Consider the following 24,272-nt stretch of genomic DNA (forward strand, 5'->3'; position numbering starts at 1 on the left):
AAACGCTGCCCACACCAAGATGCTGATGAGGATTGAAGTCTCCGTGTTGGGCTTCGTCTTCCTGGCACTGGGGCTCGGCTTCTTCCTGCATAGGTATGTGAGAGGGGGTCCCGGGGGTGGTGTCCTCTCTCCCACAGAGCGTGTGTGCTCCCCTCAGAGCCTCCAAGCTTGGTGTCACCCCCTTTTGTCTGCCCACAGAACTCCTGAGGCAAAATTTTCTTGAGGATATAAAGTCAACAATTCCCATTGTTGGTCTGTGTCCTGATGGATTTTCATTCCCCTGCTTTCATCCAGGTGCCCACAGGGAGCCAGGAAGATGTGCAGCCTCCCAGCCAGGTGTCTTCCCAACACGCATCACCAGGACCACGGATCACCAGGGCTCTGCCCAACGGGGGTCACTGGGGATCATCCAACGCCCATCCTCCCATGGGGGATGGAGCTGGAGCAGCGCACGAAGCTCTTCCCGCACTCGGGGCACTCGCAGGGCTTCCCTTACTGGTGCCTCCGTTGGTGTCGGGTCAAGTGAGAGCTCCGTGAGAAGCTCTTCCCACACTGGGGACACTCGTAGGGCCTCTCCCCAGTGTGGATGCGCTGGTGCCTGATAAGGGTGGAATTCTGCTGGAAGCCCTTCCCGCAGTTGGGGCAGCGGAAGGGCCTCTCCTCTGTGTGAATCCACTCATGTCTGATGAGAGTGGAGCTGCACTGAAACCTCTTCCCACACTCGGGACACTCGTAGGGCCTCTCCCCAGTGTGGATGCGCTGGTGTTTTCTCAGGTCAGAGTTCCTCCCAAAGCTCTTCCCACATTCCAAGCAGGTGTAGGGCCGTTCCCCTGTGTGGATCACGTGGTGCCGGATGAGATGGTCCTTCTGGCTGAAGCTCTTCCCACACTTCCCACACTCGTAGCGTTTTTCCCCAGTGTGGATCCTCTGGTGTTTCCGCAGGCTGGAGCTCTGGCTGAAGCTCTTCCCACATTCCCCACACTCGTAGGGCTTTTCCCCAGTGTGAATCACCTGGTGCCGGTGCAGGTTGGACCTGTAGCTGAAGCCCTTCCCACATTCCAAGCATTTGTGGGGCTTCTCCCACAGCTCTGAGCTCCGGCTGGATCTCTGGCCGTGTTCCTGGCACTGGGGGGATCTTTCCTCCTCGCAGCTCCCTGGGCTCGGTCTGCAGCTCCTCCTGGTGTGGCATCTCCAAAGTTTTTTCTCCTCCATCTGGCCACAGCTTGGGAAAATAAAATCCTGGCTTGGGGGAAAAAACAAGAGGAGAGCGCCTTGGACTGGGGCCTCCTTCTTCCAAAGTTCATCTCAGGAAGTCTTTGGGAAGCTTGTGTCTTTAACAAACCAAAACACCAACATTCAGCTCAAGCATCCTCTGAACATCAAGAGACAGATCAAAAACTAATCAAACATCAAGATTCAGCCAAACCCTCCTACAGAACAGAAAGATTCAGCCCCTGCAAAAGAACAAAGCACCAACATTTAGCCCAATAAAGCTCAGAACCACCAAGGTTCAGTCCCAGGAAAATCATGGATCCCCCTCCCCAGTCACCTGCTGACTGTGATCAGGGCAACACTCCTGGGACTGCACATACAGGGAGAGTGGAACCTTGTGCTGCTTCCTCTTCCTGCTCTTCCTCCTCCGTGTCCCTACTCTTCCTCACACTCCACTTCCCCCTTCTCCTGCACAATCCCACCTTCTCCTCCCACGTGCATCCTTTGAACATTTTGCTCTTCACCCCTGCTTCTCCATCCCTTCTCCTCCTGCCCCCAGGCCCAGCACCCACTGCCGCCTCCCTCTTCCCCCCCAGTCCCACAGCATCCCACCGCAGGGGCACGGATGCAGCTGGGCCAGCTCGGCCTGGGGCAGCGCTGGGCTCTCGGCCGCTTCCGCCCGCACTCGCTCCCCACTGCAGCCGCTCCCGCCACCACAGCGCGGGGGGGGCCCGGCCTTGGCGCTCCCCCCTCCCACCTCCCCAAATTCCCCTCAAGGGGGGCGCCAAGGCCCGGAGGGGCACAGGTGGGGTCCAGGTGGGACCATTGAGGGGAGAAAATGGAATGTTAGAAGGGCATCCTGGACAAAGAGATGATGACCCCAAAATATCTCTCAAGGGTCCCTTGGGAGAATGTGGAGGTCGTTTGCACATTCTCCCAGAGGGAATTAAGGACATGGACACCCCGGGGGGGGGAATGAAGGAAGTCCAGAAGGGATTTAGACAACAGGGGATGGATGGTGTTGCTGTGCTGGGAAGGGATTGGCTGAAGGGGAGTGTGCAGGAATGTGCTTAAGACAAGAAGCAGCAGGAGGAATCCATGGGGTAAGAAAAAGGATTATATAAAAGAGGAAAAAGAGAAAAATACTGAGGATTGGAAGGATTTTCAGAAGGGTCTTATCCTCAGAATTTGCCAGCTGACTCAGATCCTTTGTATCCCAGTTTTGGAGGACAGGAAAACAAGGAGGTGAGGATTTCAGGGGGTTTCTCTGAGCTGGGAGCGGCAGGAGCGGGCGCAGAGCTGCGGCACCGGGAGCACGGGCTGGGGGCCTGTGGGGAGCTGTGGGGCCGGGCCGGGGCTGTGGGGCAGCCGGGGCTCAGCGCCGGGCGCTGCCTGAGCCCAGCACCCCCCGGGCAGGGCCGGCAGTGGCCCCCGGCCCCCAGGAGGCTGCGGGACGCCCCGGCCGCTGCCCGGCCCCGTGGAGCTGCCGGCCCTGCCCGCCGGGGGGGCCGCCTTTGGACACTGCGGCAGGACAGGGACCGGCTCTGGGATACGGGCTGGGGAGGGGAGCCTCAGCACAGCCAGCACGAGGAAGGAACAGCTCACAAATGGCGATTAGACCTGCAAGGATCCAGAGGATCCTTTAAGCATTTCCTGGTGGGTCCCTGGAGAAAGGAAGGATTTTGCAGAAAGCTCAGCAGCTGCCACACGATGAGCACCCACAGGCACTGAGGGGGGCTGCAGCAGCGACAGAAGAAGCCCCTGCAGCACTTGCTCACAAAGGCTCAGCAGCTGAATGCAGCAAGGGATGAGCAAAAGGCCAAGCTGAAGGCAAAGGCCATGGCACACTTCCTACAGCCCCTGAGGGATCAAGCCCAGGGCCCAAGGGGGCCCCAGCACCCAGGGGACACCCTCGGCCACAAGCACCTGGCACAGGCATTGCCCTCCTGGCCAGGGCACAGCCCACCCAAACAGCCCCTGGCAAGGAATCAGCCTTCCAGCTGCAGGGCACAAGGACACTGCAAGCACAGACAGCAGCACCCTCAGCACCAGCAAGTCCAGCCCTTGATGGACACGCATTCTTAGCGGTGGCACAGCTCCCATTCCACCACGGACCCACCACACTGCAGCCCTTGGGAACATTCAGGGTGGCTCTGGATCAAGAGGAGACCTTTCCTGATGGACACAGGGGCCTCTCCATCCACTCGGAATCTTACACCTAAAGGTGCTAAGGAATATATAAATTATGAAGACACTAAGTGGGAAAGATGAGTGGCTGTGTTTTATTCAGCCACTATTAACAAATGTGGGGGATGGGTTTGAAATGCAGGACCTTTTAGTTGCTCACAATTGTGATTGTAATTTACCGGGATGGAATTTGATGGCTAAATTAGGAATGCAAATTAATATTACCAAAGGTGATACAGAGGCTGGTTCTGTTGTACCTCTGTGTCAAATCTCTGGCAGAGCCATGGCTGAAGTGAACCCACAAGTGTGGGCAGCCCCAGGGAAATTGGCAAAATTAGATATGGAGCCTCTCCAAATTTCCCTGGAGCAACCAGGACAAGAGGTGTCCAAAAGCAATCCCCTGTTCCAAGGGAGGGAAGGAAGGGCTCACAGCCTGTCTGGGAGTCCTGCTCAAGGCACGGCTTGGGGAGCCAGGGATGGCTCCCTAGAATGCTCCTATCCTGCCAAACAAGAAATCCAATGGAATCCACAGAATGCTGCAGGACCCAAGAAGAAGAAATGAGATGATGAAACCGAGGCACCCCACACTCTCAGATCCTTACACCAGCCTCAACCAGGTGCCCTCCTCACACTGCTGCCATTCACAACTTGATGCAAAAGATGCTTTCTGGGGATCTACCCACTCACAGAGGATGCAAACACAATTCTGCCTTGGGCTGGCAACAAGAGCTAGAAGGGAAAATGCTCAAGACATGGACGGTCCTTCTGCAGGGATGCACGGAAGCACCGGCCTGATTGGGGCAAGCCTTGCAGGAAATATCAAAGGAATTGACCTCACCCCCAGGGACTGGCTTAATGCAGGATGTGGATGACTTGATCGAGTCAGAAAAACAAGGAGAAGAGGTAGAGGAAGCCTCTGTGAAATGGCTTCATTTTCAGGCTAAAAAGCAGCTTTGAGTATCTGAAAAAAAAGAAAGGGCAAATGGTAGAGAAAATGGTTAAATATTTGGGACCTACGTTGATGGAAGTTTTGTCTTTTATTGACCCTGAGAGGGTTCAGGGAATCTCAGAAATAATGTTACCCAGGACTAAAATAGTGCTGCAGCAATTCTTAGGATTAAAAGGGAATTGCAGGAGCTGGACTGAGGATTCTCTTTTCTAGGCAGAACATTGTGTGAATTTTTTAACCCAGATAGCCTCAATGTTATGGGGTGGACATAAGAAAGAGAAGAAAACTTAACAAAATGAAAAAAATAAAATGATTGATGCCCCAGCCATGGCTCTTCCAGACTCAGAAATCTGAATTGCAAGGGAATATTAAACAGGCCACCCCTGAGCCTGCACTGAAGGCAACGCAGCAGCAGCCAGGGCTCCCCAGCGGGGGAAGCCCCTGCGCCTGCCCACAGATCCTCTGCTCAAATCCTCGGCCTGGCCACCCTCCTTTGCCATCTCCAGCCACTGCGGGACAATCCTTGCTCTCACTCTTGCAGCTTCAGGCCTTTCTGTGCCTGCCCTCGCCACAGCTGCTGGGGAAGGCACCGGGACAATTCCACTCTGCCTCTCAATTCCACTCACACTCTGCCCTGCCTGGGATTAGCTGCTGGCAAAATAGACCAACTTTAAAATGACTTCAAATCTAATTTCTCTAAATGGACTTGGTTTGCCTTTGCCTTGGGGAAAGGAATTTTAATCTTTCTTTTAAAGGAATTTTAATCCTTCTTTTCCAGCACTCAGCAGAGATGAAATTAACATCTCAACAGACTGGGAATAGCCCAAAAGATTCCCACCAACATAACGACCATCAACAAAACATCAACACCCAGCAGCAAACATCAACCAACACCTACCCCAGACACTGCCCCAGGCACAGCTGGAGACACCTGGTCTGGAAAAGGCTGAGCAGGAAATCCAGGAGTGCCCACCTAATTCCCATCACAGGCACAGAAATCTGGGTGCAACAGGAAAACAAATCCTAACAACTTCACACCTTCAAACCAATGAACATTAAACCAATGGATTTCTATGGTGTCAGAGTGTATAAATTTAGAAAAATCTAGTCAAACTCGTGTGTCATGGAATGATTTTCTCTGCACACCCAGCCTAAGTGTGCATGAAATTATTCCTGTTGCACATTCTGGCCAGAATCAAGTAATGCTTTATTTCTCTAAAGACATTGTTGAATAGTTTTTGCTTTTCTCAGTTTCAGTGAAAGGATTACACCGTTAGAGTAATTTTTTGAAATAATTTTACTTCTCTATTGTCGGTTCTGTTTGGGCCAGTGGTGTGAGAATCAGTTTTTAGTCCCAGGAGAATAAAAAGAAAACACTTGATTGCTTTCTCATTTTTGTTTTATATTTGAACGTGACTCTTAGTGATGACAAAATGATGGTATGCGTTTTTCGATGTTCACCTTTAAGCTGCACTTTGAAAACTAGAAGAGCTTTAAAGTTGGTGCTTTAACACATAAACAATTATTAGAATATTGTTTAAAAAAAAATAAATAGCAGATCTGTGGGGGGCCACGTGTGAGTCACAGGATGTCTGCCCTGGAAGAGCTTTGTTCCAGGCAGCCAGGAGAGGAGCTTTAGAAATGCAGATTAACACTGATGGCCCAAAGCCTGCACAATGGCCCTGGGGCTTCCTGTCTGCAGGAGGAATTGGGCTGATTCCAGGAAGGAAAAAACAGAGGCAATGAGTGAATCTGCTTGGAGATAGGGCCAGGGACTTGTACGTAAGGCAACAAAGGGAGAAATCATCAGTTTCAGAAAATGTTACTAATTGACAAGGACTGCTGCTCAGACCAAGTCCCAATACATTCCTGAACTTCCAGAAGATCAAACACTTCACAGAGCCAGGAATATCGGGTGTTATACAAAAAGGACATGCAGTAGGCGGATCGGGAAGGCTGAACCTTCCAAGCACCTCGGCCAGTGTTGGGCAAAGGGACAGGGACATGCGGCCGGGAAAATCAGGACAAAAACGAGGCCGCGTCCTCCAAGAACTGAAGAGAGCGCACGGCAAATGCCCCATGGCCTCTCCCTTTGGGCAGCAATAAAGTCACTTGCACACCGCTCCTCTGGCTCCTTGGGCCACACAAACCTCTGGCGCCGGGAATTTTCCCGCCCGGCCCCGGGCCCAGCGCAGCCACCTCCGGCCTCCCGACACGAAGCGGGACGAGCCAGCGCTGCTCCGCCACCGCCTCCTGCCGAGGCCCCAGCGGCAAGGAGACCGCGGGCAGCCGCTCCCGCAGCGCCCTTAGCCCAGGGCCAACACGGGCCGGCCACGGCACAAGCCACCCGCCACAGCCCCCTGCCGCCCCCTCCCGGGCCCGCAGCGAGCCCCGAGCCCCCGTAGAACCGAGCGCGGCTCCCACCTGCGATGGCCGGGGCCGCCTCCGAGCTCCGCCGCCGCCTCACCGGGCTCCGGCCGCTGCTGCCGCCGCTGCCGGGCCCGCACAGACGCTCCGGCAATGGCGGCTCTCCTGCCCCACGGCCGCCCTGGGGGCTCCAGCGGGGCCGGGCTTGTGCCCTCTCTGCCCAATCAACGCGCGCCAGAACCACGAGTGACGGCAGCAGCAGCCAATGGCAGCCAGAGGCGGGCTTTGCACACGGCACAGCCCCGCCTCGCGCACTCAGGGCCCGCCCCGGGCTGCGTGAGGGGAAAGGCGGGGATGAGGAACAGCCCTGGAACGGGCCCGGCCCGAGCCGCCATTGAGCTCCCAACACAAACAAAGTTCTCCGCACCTCCCGGCCCGCCTTGCCCAGCCCTGGCTGCTGGATGCCTCCGGCTCAGCGGGAAACTCTGGAGCCTCATGCACGTCTAATTAGGAGCATCAGTGCATCGCTTTGATTTCCCCCAAAAAAGCGAACCCGCTCTCCAAACCCCTTCAGCTGAGTGGAGGAGAGATTTATTGCAGAAAACTCCCAAAAATACCAAAACCAAAGCGAAGTGCGCCAGGACCCCCCAGCAGCGCCTCTCTGCCGTCCCAGCTGAAGCCCTCGCTGGCTGCTCCAGGCTGGAGCGGCACACTGGGAGCACTGGGAAGGGGCCCCGGCTCGGGGCGCAGCCCCCGGGGCAGCCCCACGGCCCCCACGGCAGCTCCAAGGCTCCGCCAGCCGGGATGGAACGTGGGACAGGGAGCAGGGGAAGGGACGGGGATACCGGAGCCGAGGGAATAACGAGGGTCACCGGGGGCACTTCACAAGCATTTAATGCAAAAGATAAAATCATAAGGGAGACAAAAGCAACAGCACCTGTAGCACCATAGCACAGGGCCACACAAGGACATGTCCCACTGCTGTGGGGTGATGCTGGCCCGAGTCCAGGCACCCACCACAGCCGCTCTCTCACTGCCCTCCACAGCCACACAGGGAGAGAAAATTTAACCAAGGGTTCATGAGTTAAGGACCCGAGACTGTTTCCTCATCAAACACAGTCATGGGCAAAACAGGAGATATAAATTGAATTTATTGCCAATAAGCTCAGAGCAGGAGAATAAGAAGACCCTTAAAAGCACCTTCCTTCCACCCCTCCCTCCTTCCAGCTCTGCATCCTAACCTGGCAGTGCAGGGATACAGGGAATGGAGGCATGGTCAGTTCATCTCCTGGGGCTTTTCCTGCTGTTCAGGGACAGGAGTCATTCCCCTGCTGCACTCTGGGATCTCTCCCACCAGAGAGGTCTCCAGGAACTTCTCCAACCTGAGTCCATTCCATGGGAGCAGCCCCCTCACAGTGCTGCAGCGTGGGTCACTCTGCCACGGGGTCAGACCTTCCAGGACAGGGGGCTCCAGCAGGGGCCCCTCTGTCCACAGGTGTCCCCTGGGGTCACAGCCTCATCTCAGGCATTCCCCTGCTCGGGCATGGGCTTCTCCAGGGGCTGTGGGTGTATCTCTGCATTCTGGTGAATATTCAGGGGCTGTCAATCTGCAATTCCCATTGTTAGTCTGTGTTCTGATGTATGTTCCTGCCCCTGTGTTCATCCAGGTGCCCACAGGGAGTCAGGAAGATCTGTTTGGTCAAGGTTGAGCTCTGTGAGAAGCTCTTCCCACACTGGGGACACTCGTAGGGCCTCTCCCCAGTGTGGATGTGCCGGTGCCTGATGAGGGTGCAGTTTTGTGAAGCCCTTCCCGCAGTCAGGGCAGCCTTAGGGCCTCTCCTCTGTGTGAATCCACTGATGTTTGATGAGACTTGAGCTCATTGGAAATCTCTTCCCACACTCAGGATGCACTGGTGTGCCCCGAGGTTGGAGCTCCAGCTGAAGCCCTCTCCACACTCCCCACACGTGTAGGGCTTTTTCCCTGTGTGGATCTTCTGGTGACAAATCAGATTGGACATCTCAATGAAGCTCTTACCACATTCCCCACACTCACTGGGGCATTCTCCTGTGTGGATGTTCTGGTGCCAGATCAGGTGGGAGCTGCGACTGAAGCTCTTCCCACATTCCAAGCACTTTCCAGGCTTTTCCCCTGTGTGGCTCCTACAGTGGTTAATCAGGACAGAGATCTTCCTGATCCTCTTCCCACACTCCCCACACTCCTAGGGGCTCTCCCCAGTGTGAATCACCTGGTGCCAGATCAGATGGGAGCTATTCTTGAAGCCCTTCCCACACTCCCCACACTCCCAGAGCCATTTCCCAGGGTGGATCCTTTGGTGTTTCCTCCACTTGAAGCTCCAGCTGAAGCTCTTCCCACATTCCAAGCATTTGTGGGGCTTCTCCCTGCCATGAGCTCTCTCCCCCAGCTCTGAGCTCCGGCAGGATCTCCGGATGCCTTTCTGGCACAGGGGGGATCTTTCCTCCTTGCAGCTCCCTGGGCTGGGTTTGCAGTCCCTCCTCATGCAGGATCTCTGGGGATTTTCCTCCTCTTCCTCCATTTGGCCATGGCTTGGGAATGACAAATCCTGGTTTGGGGGAAACCAAAGTGGGAGTGCCTTGAAGTAGAGGCTCCTCCTGCCTAAGTCCATGTCTAGAGCTCAGCAGGAGTCTTGTGTCCATGATAATCTCCAAATATCAAGATTCAGCCTCAAAAAAAGTCTCCCAGGATTTCCTCATCTCTTGTCTTTCCTATCTGGGATTCCAGAGGTTTCCCTTCCCTGGGATGATGGGGGTCCAAGGGCTCCAGGGGTTCCCCCTTCTCTGGGGTCCTCCTTAGCGATGATCCAGGGGCTTTTGGGGGTCCATGGGGTCCCTTCTCCCCTGATGCTCTGCTTTGAGATCCCAGGGATCCCAGGAGTCTCTCCTCTCCAGGCTCCCACCTCTCCAAGCTGCCAGGGTCCCCCAGCTCTGGGATCGCCCCTCTCTGCTCTCCCCACTCTGGGGGTCCCAGGGGTTCCTCTCCTCTGCGCTCCCAGGGGTCCCCAGGACCAATGTCCTCCCCCAGCCAATACTGGGCAATGACCATGTGGACCCCAAAGATCCCCCAAGGGCCTCAGCTTTGGGGTCCTGCAAGATCCAAACCTACACACCCAGAGAAAAAAACCTCCCAGGGACACCAGACAATATTTGGGGCTCAATTCCGCAATCTGCAAGTTCCAAACACACTCCAATAAAAAGACCCTCTCAGGGTCCCCCTGACAGATTTGGGACCAGCTCCCCCTCCCTGCTCACCTGCAGGATGAGGTGGGGGCGATGGGCCCGTGGCCGGGGGTGCTGCGGACACAGAGGGCACTGGAACCTCCAGCTTCTCCTTCTATTCCTGTTCCTGCTCCTCCTTTTCCTTTCTCCCTCCTCCTGCTCCTCCTCCTTCCTAATCCCACCTCCTCCCCAGTTCCTGCTTTCTGTATATTTACAGTGGAGAATCTTGCTTGTTTTTAGAACTAGAACAAAGATTCCAGATGGAACAAGCCTTGCTGGTTTTACTCAGCAGTATCAGTGACTACAGGTCATGTTTGCTCTGGTTTGGTGCTGTCCTCGTTCCTCCTCAGTGCTCAGGCTGGGCTATGGGGTGTCCTTGTTTGCTGCATTTTCAGAGTTCCTCTTGGATCCTTTGGGCAATAGGCTGTGCCCTGGGAGGATTCTTTGTGCTCCTTTGTGACACAGGAGAAGCTTCCAGGCGGTTTTTGCGTGAGCGGCTGCTGTGGTGTCACAGGAGCGTTGCCACGTCCCCGTGGTGTTCCCGTTGCTGTGGGACACGGAGGCCTCAGTGTCCAGAGCGGCTCTGGGCGCCTGCTCGTTGCCAGAGGATCCTCCTGCCCAAGGCATTCTCAGCAGCCAGCCCAGCCCCTGACGGGTGTCCTTCTGTGCTTGCAGGGGTACAGTCTGCAGACGTGTGCAGCGCAGCCAAAATGATGCAGCAAGTGGTTGCTGCAGTTGGCACTCTGTTCTCTGTGGCTTATTCGGGGTATTTTTTAACCCACTTGGCACGTAAGTTGAGGTTTTCCCTCGGTGCAGCCTCTGTGGCTTTGGGCTTGCTGTGTGCTTTCTGTTCTTCCACTGGAACGGAGTTGACTCTGTAACCAAATTGCCCTGAGGACAGGGTTGGTTTGGGAGAGCTCCTGCCAGCAGCTGCAGCTGAAAAAGGGGGTGTCTGCAGCCAGCGGGGCGTGCACAGCATTTGCAATGAGGCCTGGGGGGTTCTGTTCCCTCAAGTGGGGAGTCTGTGGCAGCGGAGCCTGGAACTCCCTCTGTTTGCTGCTCCAGCCAAGAGCTGACACAGCCCAGTATTTTGTGCTGCTCTCTTGCTTGCTGTGTGAAGGGCCTGTGGCTCCTGGAGGGATGCTGTGAAAGCAAAATGCTCTCTCGGGCTTGCCTTGCTCATTTCCCACCACAGGCAGTTTTTTCCTAACAGCATCTGGTTCACGTTCCCTCTCCCGTTGCAGGGCACCTCACGCGTGGATCCCGAGCAGCTCCTCCTTCGGTGAGTGGCAAAGGAAGCTTTGGTGTTCAGAATTGTGCAGCAAGTTGTGAGCTCGGTGTGTGGCAGCCGAGTGCCAGCCTGGGAGGCTGAAGGGAAGTTCCTGTCAGTGTCTTTGCAGCAGCAGCAGCAGCAAAGAGATCCCTGGCAGTTTTCTCTGTTTCTGCTGAAGAGCTTTTGAAGAGCTGCAGGACTGGTTTTGCAGGCAGAAGATTGCTTGCTGGCTTTAGCCATGGTGGAATATGGAATTCCCAACAATAAGTGGCAATGTCGGCTTTAGCCCATTGTTAGTTTGAACAGCTCTGAACCCTATTTCTGCTTAGTGCAGCTGGATGTGTAGCTGAGGATAAAGAAGGTGATAACTGAGATAGAACTTCCCGTCCCTCACGCTCCCGTCTGTCCACAGGGCACCAAAGCAGCATCAGCACCTCCTCTGGCTCCCTCTGCTTGCAAAGAGGAGGCCAAAGAGGAGGAAGAGAGCAGTGAACTTCCCGCTGTTCTGGGAGACGAGGGCGAACACCCCGCGGTTTGGGAAAACAACGGCGAGGCTCCCGCGGTGTGGGACAAGGACAGTGGACATCTCCCGGTGGGGGACGAGGACGGTGGATGTCCCCTGGTGTGGGATGAGCATGGCCAAGCTCCCATGGCGTGTGATGAGGATGACGGCAATCTCCCGGTGTGGGATGAGGACAGAGAACGTCCTGTGGCTTGGGAAGAGGAGGGTGAACCAGCAGCATTTTGGGAAGAGGATGAGGAACCTGCACTGCTTTGGGAAGAGGATGAGGAACCTCCCTCTGCTCCTGAAGAGGACACCGAAGCTCCCTGTGCTGCAGGATCCTGGGCTGAACATTCTGACAGCAGCACAGCCCTGCAGCCAGAGGGGAGCGGGGAGTGGAGCCTGATGCAGCTGAGTATGTCTGCTCTGTTCCTGTGTGCCAGAGCAGGGTGCTGTGTGTGTGTCTCAGCATCAGCTGCACCCAGGGTTGCTCTGCAGCTGAATGGCACAGGGTCATTTATTGTCCTTCCCCAGCTGAGAGCAAGGGGCTCCCGGCCCCAGGGAGTGGGGCTGCATTCTGGCTCTCATCTGAGAGGGAGCATCTTCCACCTGGTTTCTTTCAGGGAACACCGTGAGCGTGGGGGAGCCTGCCGAGAAATACCTGGAACTGGAGCAGATTGGCCAAGGGTAAGTGCAAGGCAGTTACTTCTGCACAAGCAGGGCCCAGGTATTTTGCTGGTGCAGGATCCAGTGAGAAGTCAGGAGAGCTCCAAACCCCTTCAGACACTGGGGTACGATGCTGCTGCCTCTCAGGGCTGATCAGAATTGATAACTGTGGTCAGAAGGCACCTTGCATGGCAGAGGGCTGGTGGCTGCTGTGCTGTTGTTTGAAGGGTGGATGCACTCGGGTGTTTTGTGAACGCTGGAGGCAGCAGAGATCTCCTGTCTGGGCTGGCTTTCACTGCCAGGGCCTAAAGCGCTGCTTCTTTCTTCTCTGCTGTTTTGTCTCCAGGGCTTTTGGAACCGTTTCCAAAGGACTCAACAGGGCCACGGGAGGAGAGGTCAGTGTCAACACGCCCAGCACGTCTGGCAGCTCTCGAGGGCTTTCCCCTCTGCTGGGAGCTGTGGCTGGAGCTGTGGGGCCCAGCAGAGCTTTCCTGCACAGGCTGCTCCTCTGAAGGCAGAGCAGGGTCAGCCTGCAGAGCACAGCTGGGACAGACTTGGTCCTTCTCAAGTGCCCAAAGGAAGGCAAGGAGGGCAGCGGTGTCTGTCAGAGCAGGACACGCTGGCCTGGTCTTCATGTCTAAAAGTGTGAATGCATCAGCTGCTGGAGACTGAGGCACAATTTACCTTCATCCCAGCCTCGGACAGGAACACTGTTTAGCAATTTTATCATCCTGAGTTTCATCAGGATACCTCAAGGCCTAATTAAGGAGAGATCCCGCTTGGGCTCAGTTTGGGGTTTTAGCTACAGTCCTACTGCAGCTGTTCCCACAGAGACAGGAGAGAAATGAGAAGATGGATGTGCAGAGCAAAGCTCTCTCCTAAACCCTGCAGCTGTGTTTGGGTCTGGTGTCAGTGGCAGCTGTGACAGGGATTATCTGAGCAATGGATGTGCACGTTTGCTTTGTTGTGCTATCCCAAACAGGGCAGGGACATTTGAAATCCTGGCCAAATGCCATAGAATTGCTAAAGGGTTCCCGGCTGTTTTGCTCTGTGTGCACAGAAACAGAATTACCTCCTGCTTGCAAAATGTGTTGGAATAATAATCCTAAGAGTGCTGAGGCCATTTGAGAAGACTGTAGGTGCAGAGAATGTTGTTAGAGCTTGGAGGCTGACAGCTGAGGGAGCATTTCTGCAGAGCTTACAGAGCCAAATGTCTCTGGCCATGAGTCTTGTAACAGCCCCAGCGAGCAGAGCAATGGGCTGTGGGAATGGCACTTGCTGAGCTCTGGTGTCCCATCCCAAGGCAGTTTGGCACAGCCCGGCTCGCTCGCTCCAAAAAGACTCGCTCCGTGTTTGCTGTGGCCTCCTGCCACAGACTGCTCCAGTTAAAGGTCTGCAATGTCCCTTCAGGTGGCCATCAAGAAAATGAGTCTCAGAGGGCAGAACAGGGAACGAGCTGTGAATGAGGTCGTGGTCCTGAAGGACAAGAAGAACCCCAACATTGTCAACTCTCTGGACAGGTGAGTGCTTCAGGTCTTCTCCCGTGCACGGGCCCTGCGTTCATCTTTCCTGGCATCCCCAGTCTGTAGCCTGTTCTGAAAATGCCTGACCCGCCCATATCTTCCCAGAACAACAGCCTGGCACTTCACTCCTTCCATGTGCTTTTGTTGCTTTGCTTTGCCTTTTTCTTCAACTTCACCCCATTTGCTGTGTTTTACAGCAAGTGCTGATAAACCCTGGTAGAAATTATTTTCCTTGGCTTCTTCTTCCCAGCCCTGTCCCATTGCTGCAGGTGACAGGAAGACCAGGTTCCTGTTTCCAGAAATGCCTCATTTTCCCATTTTTCCATGGCCTTGCCTATTTCTGAAGGGACTTTGTGCAAGGTTTTCCAAGCATTTGACTGCTTTTGCCCCAAGTGCTGCACGGCCTCCTCCCCTGGATAACTCTGGAAGTTGTGTTGCCTTGTTCCGGATGGAATGGTGGAACTGATGAGCTCAGATGCTGAAGCAGCTGGGGACAAGTGTTGTGGTTCCACATTGAGCTGGGCTGTGGCTAAAGTGCATTTTTCACCTGCTTGCCATCTAAGGCCTCTCCTTTCTCCCGGGTGCCTCCTTCTCCTTTAGCCTGGGCAGATTCCAAGGCCTGTGCAGCCTGGCAGGAATGTCTCTCCATCTGATTCTGTCCTCATTGACAAGTGACCTGGGAACAAAACTCCACTCTGGGCTTTTCCCTGGGGGAATTGAGCAATGCACATTCATCTCTGTGCCATTGTTCTCCTCTTCCAGCTTCCTTGTTGATGGAGATCTCTGGCTGGTGATGGAATACATGGATGGAGGAACTTTGCAGGACGTTGTCAGACAGACACGCATGGCTGAAGGAGAGATGGCAGCTGTCAGTCAGGAGGTGAGGGATCCTGCTTGTGCTTCCCATGGCTGGGACACCATGGTCCTTCCAAAGAGGCTGTGAGAGCAGAGTGGCTCCATGCTCAGGCCTTTGTTTCTGTGTTGTTTTTATGAGCTGGAGAGGAAAGAGCCTCTGAAGTGAACAGCCTGCAAATATCACTGCATTTCTACTCTGCTCATGTCCCTCTTTCCTGCTGTTGTGGTACTCTCTGTCTTTTTTGGATCTGATTTCCTGTTCTCAGCTTTGCCTTGAACCTTTTGCCTGGAGCTTGTCTGCACTGCACTCCTGGGCTGTCACAGCAAAGTTGCTGCTGGCAGAATTCTAAACTGTCCTTTCTTGTGTGATATATTCCGGCCTCTGATTTTTTCCCTCGTGTTTCTTGTTGTCTCTCAGTGTCTGCAGGGCCTGGATTTCCTCCATTCCATCCGGGTGATCCACAGAGATCTGAAGAGCTCCAACATCCTTCTGGGAATGGACGGCTCTGTCAAGCTGGGTGGGTGTTCCTGGCCAGGCACGGCGCTCCCGGGGTGCGGCTGTGGGGCTGCTTCCCAGTGAGGGCCAGAGCCCCACAAGTGCTGCTGGTGGCACTGCCCGGCCCCTGCTGCCAGCTGAGAGCGGCTGCCCCGTGCAGAGAGCTCAGGAGAGGAGCAGGCTGTCAGGAGTGCCTTTGCTCTGGGTATGGCCCTCCCAGAGGGGCAGGAGTTGCAATCTAAAGCTTCAAAGGAAATCAGTAGAAGCCAAGCATGAAAGCTGAGGGCTTCTTTAAGGGTCTTCTTCCATCTTTCCTTGGCTACAGCCCTGATGACTTTTCCAGCTGGATTCAGCACTGCATTCCCAGACTGAGAGTGGGGAATCTTTGTGCTTGGTTTCCTCATTGCAGCTGCCTTTGACAGTGCTTGTTTCTGTCCTCAGCTGATTTTGGCCTCTGTGCTCAGCTCAGCCCTGAGCAGGACCAGTGCAGCTCCATGGTGGGCACTGCTCACTGGATGGCCCCAGAAGTTGTGACCAGTTCTCCTTACGGCCCCAAGGTGGACATCTGGTCCTTTGGCATTGTGACCATCGAGATGGTGGAAGGAGAACCTCCTTACTTCCAGCAAACGGGGGCCATGGTAAGAGGCAAATTCTCCAGGCTTTGCAGAGGCCTGTGAGCACAGGGTGACCCTGCACTGGGAGGAGCAGCTGGAGGTTTCTGCACATCACAAAGGGAATTCCCACAGCACCTGAGCCTGAACACAGACAAATATTCTGCAGTCTCCAGCAACAATTTGCTTTGGCATTTAAGTTGTTGCAGCTCTTGTGAGGATGACCCAAATACATGAAGCAAGTGCATCAGCTCTAATGTTGTCTTGCAGAAAACCCCAAACCAGCCCCAACACCCACACCCAAACCCAACAAGATTTCTGGTGGAGTTTCTAAAAGAAGTTTTGTGAGATGCATTTCCCCCTGGCTCTTCTCACTGGGAAACTTGTCTAAAACATGAAGATGATTGTTTAACATCCCCACACTCTAACATATTTCTTTCCTAGTCCAAGCTACTTTCTCTGTGTCACCAAGCCTGAGCTTTCAGCCACACAAACCTGCTGTTCCTTGCCTGGCAGTTTCTGGCATGGGGCATCAGGAATGCTTTTACTTGAGTGTCAGTGGCACTGCAGAGATGCATTTGATGTAAGAATCCCTTGAAATAACACAGGCAGACCACAGTGACTCTTGAAAACGGCCTGTAAAGCTGGTGTCTGTATTTGGAGAAGCAAAATGGGCTATTTCTGATGGAGGTTCCTACTGACAAAGTCAGCCAGTGCAATCGGATCTGAAGGCAAGATCATTTGGATGTTGCAATGGCTGTGGCTGCACCAGGGTTTGGGTTTTTTGGCTGGCCCAGAAGAATGAGCTGTGAGCAGCAGCATCTGTGCCAGGGAGGAAAGTGCCCGGGGAGCTGGGGCAGAGAAAGCGGGCTGGATGTGAGCACGTGTGGGTGTGGAGGAAGCTGTCAGAGCGCTGTGTTTGCTTTTCCTGCAGGCCCGCGCTCTGATCCGGCAGAACGGGAGCCCGAAGCTGCAGGAGCCCAGGCGCCTGTCGGCTCTGCTGCGGGACTTCCTCGAGTGCAGCCTGGAGCCGGACGAGGAGCGGCGCTTCTCTGCCCAGGAGCTGCTGCAGGTGAATGCCAAGCGGCTGCGGGGGAAACGGCAGCGCCAGGGAGGGCTTTTCTTGTGGGGCCCCCCTCCCATCATCTCCAGTCCCGCTGCTTTTCACACGCAAAGCCAGCAGAATCCTCGCCTGCTTTGGCTTGGCAGGCTCCTGTCGAGCTCATCTGGAGCTGGTGCCCCGCCACGAGCGGGGACATCTTCAAGCACATCAGGTGGCTCAGAGCCCTGCCTGACCTGAGCCTGGATGTTTCCAGGGAGGAGCCACCTCCCACATCTCTGGGCTCCCTCTCTCAGTGTTTCCCCACTCTCCTGCTACAGCAATTCTTCTTTACATCTAATCTGAGCCTGCTTCCCTCTCTTGACTTTCAAACCATTCCCCTTTGTCCTGTTGCAACAGAGCCTGTGAGGAACTTGAGTCTGGAAAGTAACAGTTCATTTCTTTCTTTTTTATCCCTTGGGCAGCACCCATTTTTGTCATCAGCCAAGCCTCTCTCCAGCCTGACCCCTCTGATCACTGCAGCAAAGCAACTGAGGGAGCAGCGCAGGAGGAGATGAAGCACAGGAGGACAGCTTTTTGTTACAGTAGTTAGGAGAAGTAGTTAGTTATGTTAGTTAGGACTGCTAGTTAGTTAGAATAGTTAGGACAGCCTGTTTGTTATGGCAGTTATTTGAATAAAATCTCTGTTAAACCTCAATCCCTTGAGGTGTCCTGTCCTTCTCCCGCTGTGACTCAGCTGCCCGGAGCACTGCGAGGGGAGAGCGGGCCCAGCCTCGCCCAGAGCTGAGCCCCAGCAGAGCCTGGCAGAGCCCAGAGCAGCCTCGGCATCTGCAGAGTCAGCCTGGAAGGAGGCGCTTGGAGCCTTCTGGGCTGCAGCCGGCTCTTGCTTACAAACTGTGTGCGCTGGAAAATGCCTCTGGTTCTGCGGGAGGGCAGAAGGGGCCCGGGGAAGGCCCAAGTGCTCCATGCAAGGGAAAAACCTGCCCTGTGTTTGTGATAAAGAACTATGTTGTTGTTGACCTTTGCTATTATGTGCTGGCTTTTGCCAATTATTATAATCACAATGATTTTGATATAGCACAGTTTGTAATCACTTCTAACTGCTTTTGATATAGTAGTGTTATAAATGACTTTCAAATTTCCAAACAATCAAATTTAATTAATTGATAACATAGCTTAATAAATTGGATACAAAATAATAAAAGAATACAATTTATTAAAAGAATAGAATTTAGTAAAAAAGAGATACAATTTAGTAGATATATTCAGATACATATTTTTATATATATATCTATATGTGAATATAATTGGCCAGTGGTTACAAATGCTTAAGGCATAAGCAAAACCGACTGGGGTGTGGGGGGGTCTTCTCACCTCACCTCATGTACGAAACAAAGCACTTCAAGCTAAACTTATATACTTATGTATATATATATAAACTTATGTATATATATATATATACATATACATATATATATATATAAAAACTTATGTATATATATATAAACTTATATACTTATGTATATGCTTATACATATTCATTAATGTTTCCCATGTTTCCTCCTTTTTCTGATTTTACTGACCATTTATTTTCTAAACTACATCCTGTACTTTAATTTTGACATGTAACATCTGCAAAGGGGTACATCTGCTTTGTAACACTGATTCTTGATAGTTTCTAATGATAACTTTAGTAACAGTTGCAATTTAAGTAGCACGAATCAATTCCATTTATTACACTGGGAATGGGGAACCCCTGCGCTTCCATTTCTGGGTGAACCCCCCTTCCTTGGCACAGAGACTCCCTTGGACATTCATTTTGGAGCACCAGGACCCCCTGGGACCCCCTTCCCCAGCTCCAAAAACCCCTGCACCCCCTTATCTGGAACCTGGAATCCCCTGAACCCCCATTCTTGGGAATGGAAACCTCCCAGAACCCCCATTCCTGGGCACCAGAACCCCCCTGAACCTCCATTTTCAGGCACTGGGACCCCTTGAACCCCAGAACAGAGGAAGGGACCCCCCTGAACTCCCATTCCGCTGCAGCAGGACCCCCGTGCACCCATGTATCCAGGGCTGGAACCCTCCCAAACCCCCCATCCTCACACCCTGGGACCCCCTGCAGCCGAGCCAGGCTGTTGCCCCCCTGCTTTGTTGGTTTAACCCAAAGTTATCTCCTCCCCTGCCCTGCCCATCATTATATCCCAACCCCTTTTTCCAGCACCTTCCCTATCAATCTTGTCCACCCTGCCCCTTGTTCCCAAATGTCCCCTGTCAATCCTGCCTTATGCCAACCCCCTGCTTGGACGTCCCCTTTGGAAATCCCCTAATCCACAGCACCCCATTGGTCCATGTGTCCTATTCCCCTCCCCAGGATATCCCTCACTGGTTGAAGTTTTGTATCCACCCCTGAGCCCTCCCCATATATAAATTGCTGTATGCTTGTGTTCTGTGTCTTTTGTCCCTGGACCCTTGGGTGGTCAAACCTTTCTCTGAACCCCAATATAAAAGACCTTCCCCCCATTCTTGCCTCCACACTGTGCCTGACAGCTGTTAAGTGCTGTAGAGAATTGCTCTAAGCCACACCTCGGGTCATCCTGCTCCAGAGGTGTGTTCCACTCCTGGCGTGGAGCTGAGGAAGAGCTGACCGGCCTTGGCACCATTTCACACCCAGCTGATCCCAGTGTGTCCCCACTCTCTCCCAGTGCCCTCCAGCGTGTCCATCTCGCTGGTGCCCTTGAGCTGGAGCCAGCAGCTCCTGGTGCTGCTGGAAACCGCCCCCGGCAATGCGGGCTCAGCTCCAGCTGCCAGGTGGAGCACGGCAGCCTGGAGCACCCCCTGAGCCGGCACTGGGGCACGGCCCGGCCCCCACAGCGCCGGGGGCAGCGGGGGAGGCACTGGGGGGGCCCAGAGGGGGATTGGGGGGTGCTGGGAGGAACTGGGAGGGAGTTTGAGATAGACTGGTTTAAACTGGGGAAGGGATTGAGGTGCTTAAGATGGCTGGGAAGGGGTTTGAAGAATGTTGGGGAGGGTGGGATGGGGTTCTGGGGGTCCTGGTGGACCCTGGGAGGGAGTTTGGGGGTGCTGGGTGTCACTGGGAGGGATTTGAGTGAGCCTGGAGGAGCTGGAAGGAGATTGGGCATTGGAAAGCAGGGATTGGGATGAGGTTGGTTGTGCTGGAAGAGATTGGGAGGAGTCTTGATGAGTCCTGGTGGGGCTGGGAAGGGACTGGGAGAGGGTTTGGGGGTCCAGGGGCAGTGGGGAGAAATTGTGAGGGGGCTGTGGGATCCTGAGAGGAACAGGAGGGGCTTTGGTGGGTCCTGGGGAGGCTGGGAAGAGACTGGCAGTGATTTACCAAAATAGTGATACTGATCTGGTATCAACATCAATCTGTTAATGGACAAAAAACCTCTCCAACAGTTTAAAGTTACAAAGTGGATGTTTAATCACAGAACTGGGCGAGTGTGGGAGTCACCCCTTAATACGCACTGCAAGTTGACAAAAGATTCCAGTGTTTATTTATTTACAAAAGTCTTAAATATCCTAAATATGAATACATATTAATACTAATGCATACGCATAATGCTAACACTTCCCATTCCCCAGGTTTGATTAAAATGCACGGTAATGATTTAAAAAGTCATTATGCCTGCATGGTGGGCTCCTTAATTTGAGGAGGGGGTTATTTTGGCATGTAGTGGTCATCAGGAGATGAAGGAAAACCGCTCTTCCTCACTCTCACCTTTCTACCTTTACAATGGTGGACATTACAAATGACATTTGGTGCAACTCCAGTTTCCTCCATTGTAACTTTTAAATGGGTTTCCAGATGTAAGGTCTGTGATCTTCCTGAACCCGTTTATCAGTTTCTCTTTTCTCATTATAAGCACAGCTGACCAAACATACAATGACAAGTAATTTTTTACCTAAGTTCAAGATTCATTATCTCAAATCCTGCTTCTCACTTCATCATTAACTCTAACTAGTTCCAGCAAGGCCTATCTCTAACTAAGATCTCCAATTTTTCTCTAATTCATCATTTTTTAAACTAAGTGACTCCCAAGGAGGTTTCAGTGGGTCCTGGATGGGCTGGGAGAAACTGGGAGGGTACTTGGAGGGGCTTGAGGTGTCTGTGAAAGGTTTTGGGGGTCCTGACCTCTGCAGACCCCCCAGGTATGATGTCAAACGCTGCCCACACCAAGATGCTGATGAGGATTGAAGTCTCCGTGTTGGGCTTCGTCTTCCTGGCACTGGGGCTCGGCTTCTTCCTGCATAGGTATGTGAGAGGGGGTCCCGGGGGTGGTGTCCTCTCTCCCACAGAGCGTGTGTGCTCCCCTCAGAGCCTCCAAGCTTGGTGTCACCCCCTTTTGTCTGCCCACAGAACTCCTGAGGCAAAATTTTCTTGAGGATATAAAGTCAACAATTCCCATTGTTGGTCTGTGTCCTGATGGATTTTCATTCCCCTGCTTTCATCCAGGTGCCCACAGGGAGCCAGGAAGATGTGCAGCCTCCCAGCCAGGTGTCTTCCCAACACGCATCACCAGGACCACGGATCACCAGGGCTCTGCCCAACGGGGGTCACTGGGGATCATCCAACGCCCATCCTCCCATGGGGGATGGAGCTGGAGCAGCGCACGAAGCTCTTCCCGCACTCGGGGCACTCGCAGGGCCTTCCTTACTGGTGCCTCCGTTGGTGTCGGGACAAGTGAGAGCTGGTGGAGAAGCTCTTCCCACACTGGGGACACTCGTAGGGCCTCTCCCCAGTGTGGATGCGCCGGTGGACGGTGAGGTCGGAGTTGTGTTTGAAGCTCTTCCCGCAGTCAGGGCAGCGGAAGGGCCTCTCCTCTGTGTGAATCCGCTCATGTTTGAGAACATCAGAGCTGCGCTGAAACCTCTTCCCACACTTGGGACACTCGTAGGGCCTCTCCCCAGTGTGGATGAGCTGGTGTGCCCTCAGGTAGGAGCTCCACCCAAAGCTCTTCCCACATTCCAAGCAGGTGTAGGGCCGTTCCCCTGTGTGGATCACCTGGTGTCTCATCAGGTCAGAGACACTTCTGAAGCTCTTCCCACATTTCCCATACTCATAGGGTCGTTTCCCAGTGTGGATCATCTGGTGTTTCCAAAAGTCGGAGCTCCGGCTGAAGCTCTTCCCACATTTCCCACACTCATACGGCCGTTCCCCAGTGTGGATCACCTGGTGTTTCATCAGGTAAGATGTGTTGGTGAAGCTCTTCCCACATTTCCCACACTCGTAGGGCTTTTCCCCAGTGTGAATCACCTGGTGCTGGATCAGTTGGGAGCTCCACCTGAAACCCTTCCCACACTCCAAGCACTTGTGGGGCTTCTCCCCCTGCTCTGAGCTCCGGCTGGATCTCTGGCCGTGTTCCTGGCACTGGGGGGATCTTTCCTCCTCGGAGCTCCCTGGACTGGATTTGCAGCCCCTCCTTGTGCGGCATCTCTGGGGCTTTTTCTTCTCTTCCATCTCAACATAGTTTGGGAACGTAAAATCCTGGTTGGGGGGAAAAAAACAACAGGAGAGCACCTTGGACTGGGGTTTCCTCCTTGCCCAAGTTCATCTCAGAAAGTCATTGGGCATCTTGTGTCTATAAGAACGTCCAGCACACAAAGATTCAGCCCAAACATCCTCCAAACATCAAAACAGATCAATAGCTAATCAAACAACGAGATTCAGCCAAAACCCCCTGCAGAACAGAAAGGTTCAGCCCCTACAAGAAACAAAAGCACCAACATTTATCCCAATAAAGCTCAGAAACACAAAGATTCAGCCCCGTGAAAATGGTTATTCCCCTCCCCAGTCACCTGCTGCATTTGGGGGGAATGCTCCTGGGGCTGGGGGAGCGGCAGATGCAGGGATGAATTTTGTGCTGCTTCCTCTTCCTGCTCCTCTTCCTCCTGTGTCCCTGCTCTAGGTCACACTCCTCCTCCTCCTTCTGCACAGCCCCAGGTATATATTTTCACCATTTTGTTCTTCAGCCCTGCTTCTCCTTCCCTTCTCCTCCTGCCCCCAGGCCCAGTACCCACTGCCGCCTCCCTCTTCCCCCCCAGTCCCACAGCATCCCACCGCAGGGGCACGGATGCAGCTGGGCCAGCTCGGCCTGGGGCAGCGCTGGGCTCTCGGCCGCTTCCGCCCGCACTCGCTCCCCACTGCAGCCGCTCCCGCCACCACAGCGCGGGGGGGCCCGGCCTTGGCGCTCCCCCCTCCCACCTCCCCAAATTCCCCTCCAGGGGGGCGCCAAGGCCCGGGGGGGAGGGGCGCAGCTGGGCTCCAGCTGGGGAACGCTGGCAGCTGCGGCTCTGCCTGGACACTGATGAGTCATCAGCGCCGCGCGCTCTGATTGGCTCAGCCCTGCCTGAGCCCTGCGCCTGCACCAAGGGGGGACACCCTGCTCCAGGGGGGATGGCCCCAAAACGGGGGAACCCCAGCAAAGGAACAATAACAAAGGCTCTTTACAAACTTATCCCCTCAACCTCATTGCACATAGGGCCAGGGACGTGGACATAAGGAAGTGACAGGAGGAGCCAGCAGCTGCACAAAATGTTATGAATTGATGACACAGACTGCTGCTCAGCCAAGGTCCTGCTAAATTCACCAACTTCCAGAAGAACAACAAAGACTTAACACAGCCATCAATATTGTTAGCTATACAGAAGTGGGGTGCATTGAGAAGTCTGTACTTCTCCAGGACTTCAGCCAGTGGGGAAAGGGAGAGGGAGATGTGACCAAGAAAATTAGGATGAAAAGGAGGCTGTGTCTGCCAACAACTGGAGAGAACCCACAGGAAATGTCCCAAGGCCTCATCCTTTTTTATATGAATAACAATTACTGTTACAGGACTCTGTCTTCCTTGTGGACAGAAACCTCTGGGGATGTCAATTTTTCCACACACCTTGGGGCTCCTCCGCAATTCCTTCCACCGTCCGGGCCAGCGGGCAGTGAGTGCAGCTGAAGGGGCCTCACCCAGTTTGGGGGATCGGCTCCCTCGGCTGGCGGCGGCACCGGGCATTGATTGGGTACCCGAGAGTGAGCAGGAGACAGACGAGGGACGGATCAGGGCGGCTCTCAAGAGTCGGCAGGGAGAGAGCACTGAAAATCTCAGCAGTGACTACAGTGGCATCTTCGGGGAGTGAACATGGCAGGGCACCCAGGGAGGGGACAAAAGGGAAAGCCACAATGGGGTCCCAGCAAAAGGCATGAGGATCCCAAAATATCTCTCAAGGGTCCCTTGGGAGCATGTGGAGGTCGTTTGCACATTGTCCCAGAGGGAATTAAGGACATGGACACCCAGGGGGGCAAT

At 54.0% G+C, this 24,272-nt stretch overlaps 3 protein-coding genes and 1 pseudogene across 5 annotated transcripts in view; 1 reads left to right on the top strand and 3 right to left on the bottom strand.

Moving 5' to 3' along the window:
• LOC111945436 (uncharacterized) overlaps positions 1-10,127 on the bottom strand; it is a 93,207-nt gene extending 83,080 nt beyond the window's left edge. Inside the window, exon 1 of the mRNA XM_086866575.1 lies at positions 10,004-10,127. The gene's annotated coding sequence lies outside the window, so the exon portion shown is untranslated. The remainder of the gene's footprint in view (positions 1-10,003) is intronic.
• On the bottom strand, positions 429-22,438 carry LOC147648687 (uncharacterized). Its single transcript, XM_086866484.1, has 3 exons — positions 21,636-22,438; positions 1,898-1,907; positions 429-1,074 (listed from the first exon to the last, which is right to left on the bottom strand). The coding sequence occupies exons 1-3, from the start codon at positions 22,436-22,438 to the stop codon at positions 493-495; spliced, it is 1,395 nt and encodes a 464-aa protein (XP_086722610.1). The 3' UTR covers positions 429-492.
• On the top strand, positions 7,029-17,653 carry LOC111942863 (serine/threonine-protein kinase PAK 1-like). 3 transcript variants are annotated; one of them, XM_086866508.1, is made up of 12 exons: positions 7,029-8,808; positions 10,646-10,759; positions 11,215-11,252; positions 11,656-12,160; positions 12,369-12,432; positions 12,758-12,806; positions 13,822-13,931; positions 14,697-14,814; positions 15,208-15,307; positions 15,727-15,923; positions 16,831-16,968; positions 17,421-17,653. In XM_086866508.1, exons 2-12 carry the CDS (start codon positions 10,681-10,683, stop codon positions 17,511-17,513), a joined length of 1,491 nt encoding a protein of 496 aa, XP_086722634.1. In that variant the 5' UTR covers positions 7,029-8,808; positions 10,646-10,680; the 3' UTR covers positions 17,514-17,653. The 3 variants fall into 3 exon arrangements, with proteins under 3 accessions (XP_086722634.1, XP_086722635.1, XP_086722633.1); XM_086866509.1 differs by lacking the exon at positions 7,029-8,808 and having other exon boundaries at positions 10,109-10,759; positions 11,360-12,160; XM_086866507.1 differs by lacking the exon at positions 7,029-8,808 and having other exon boundaries at positions 10,109-10,759.
• LOC147648688 (uncharacterized) lies at positions 8,338-9,360 on the bottom strand (annotated as a pseudogene).
• Positions 22,439-24,272: the final 1,834 nt, after the last annotated feature.

The sequence above is a fragment of the Cyanistes caeruleus genome, chromosome 31, assembly GCF_971803275.1.
Source record: "Cyanistes caeruleus chromosome 31, bCyaCae1.hap1.1, whole genome shotgun sequence".
Lineage (NCBI taxonomy): Eukaryota > Metazoa > Chordata > Aves > Passeriformes > Paridae > Cyanistes > Cyanistes caeruleus.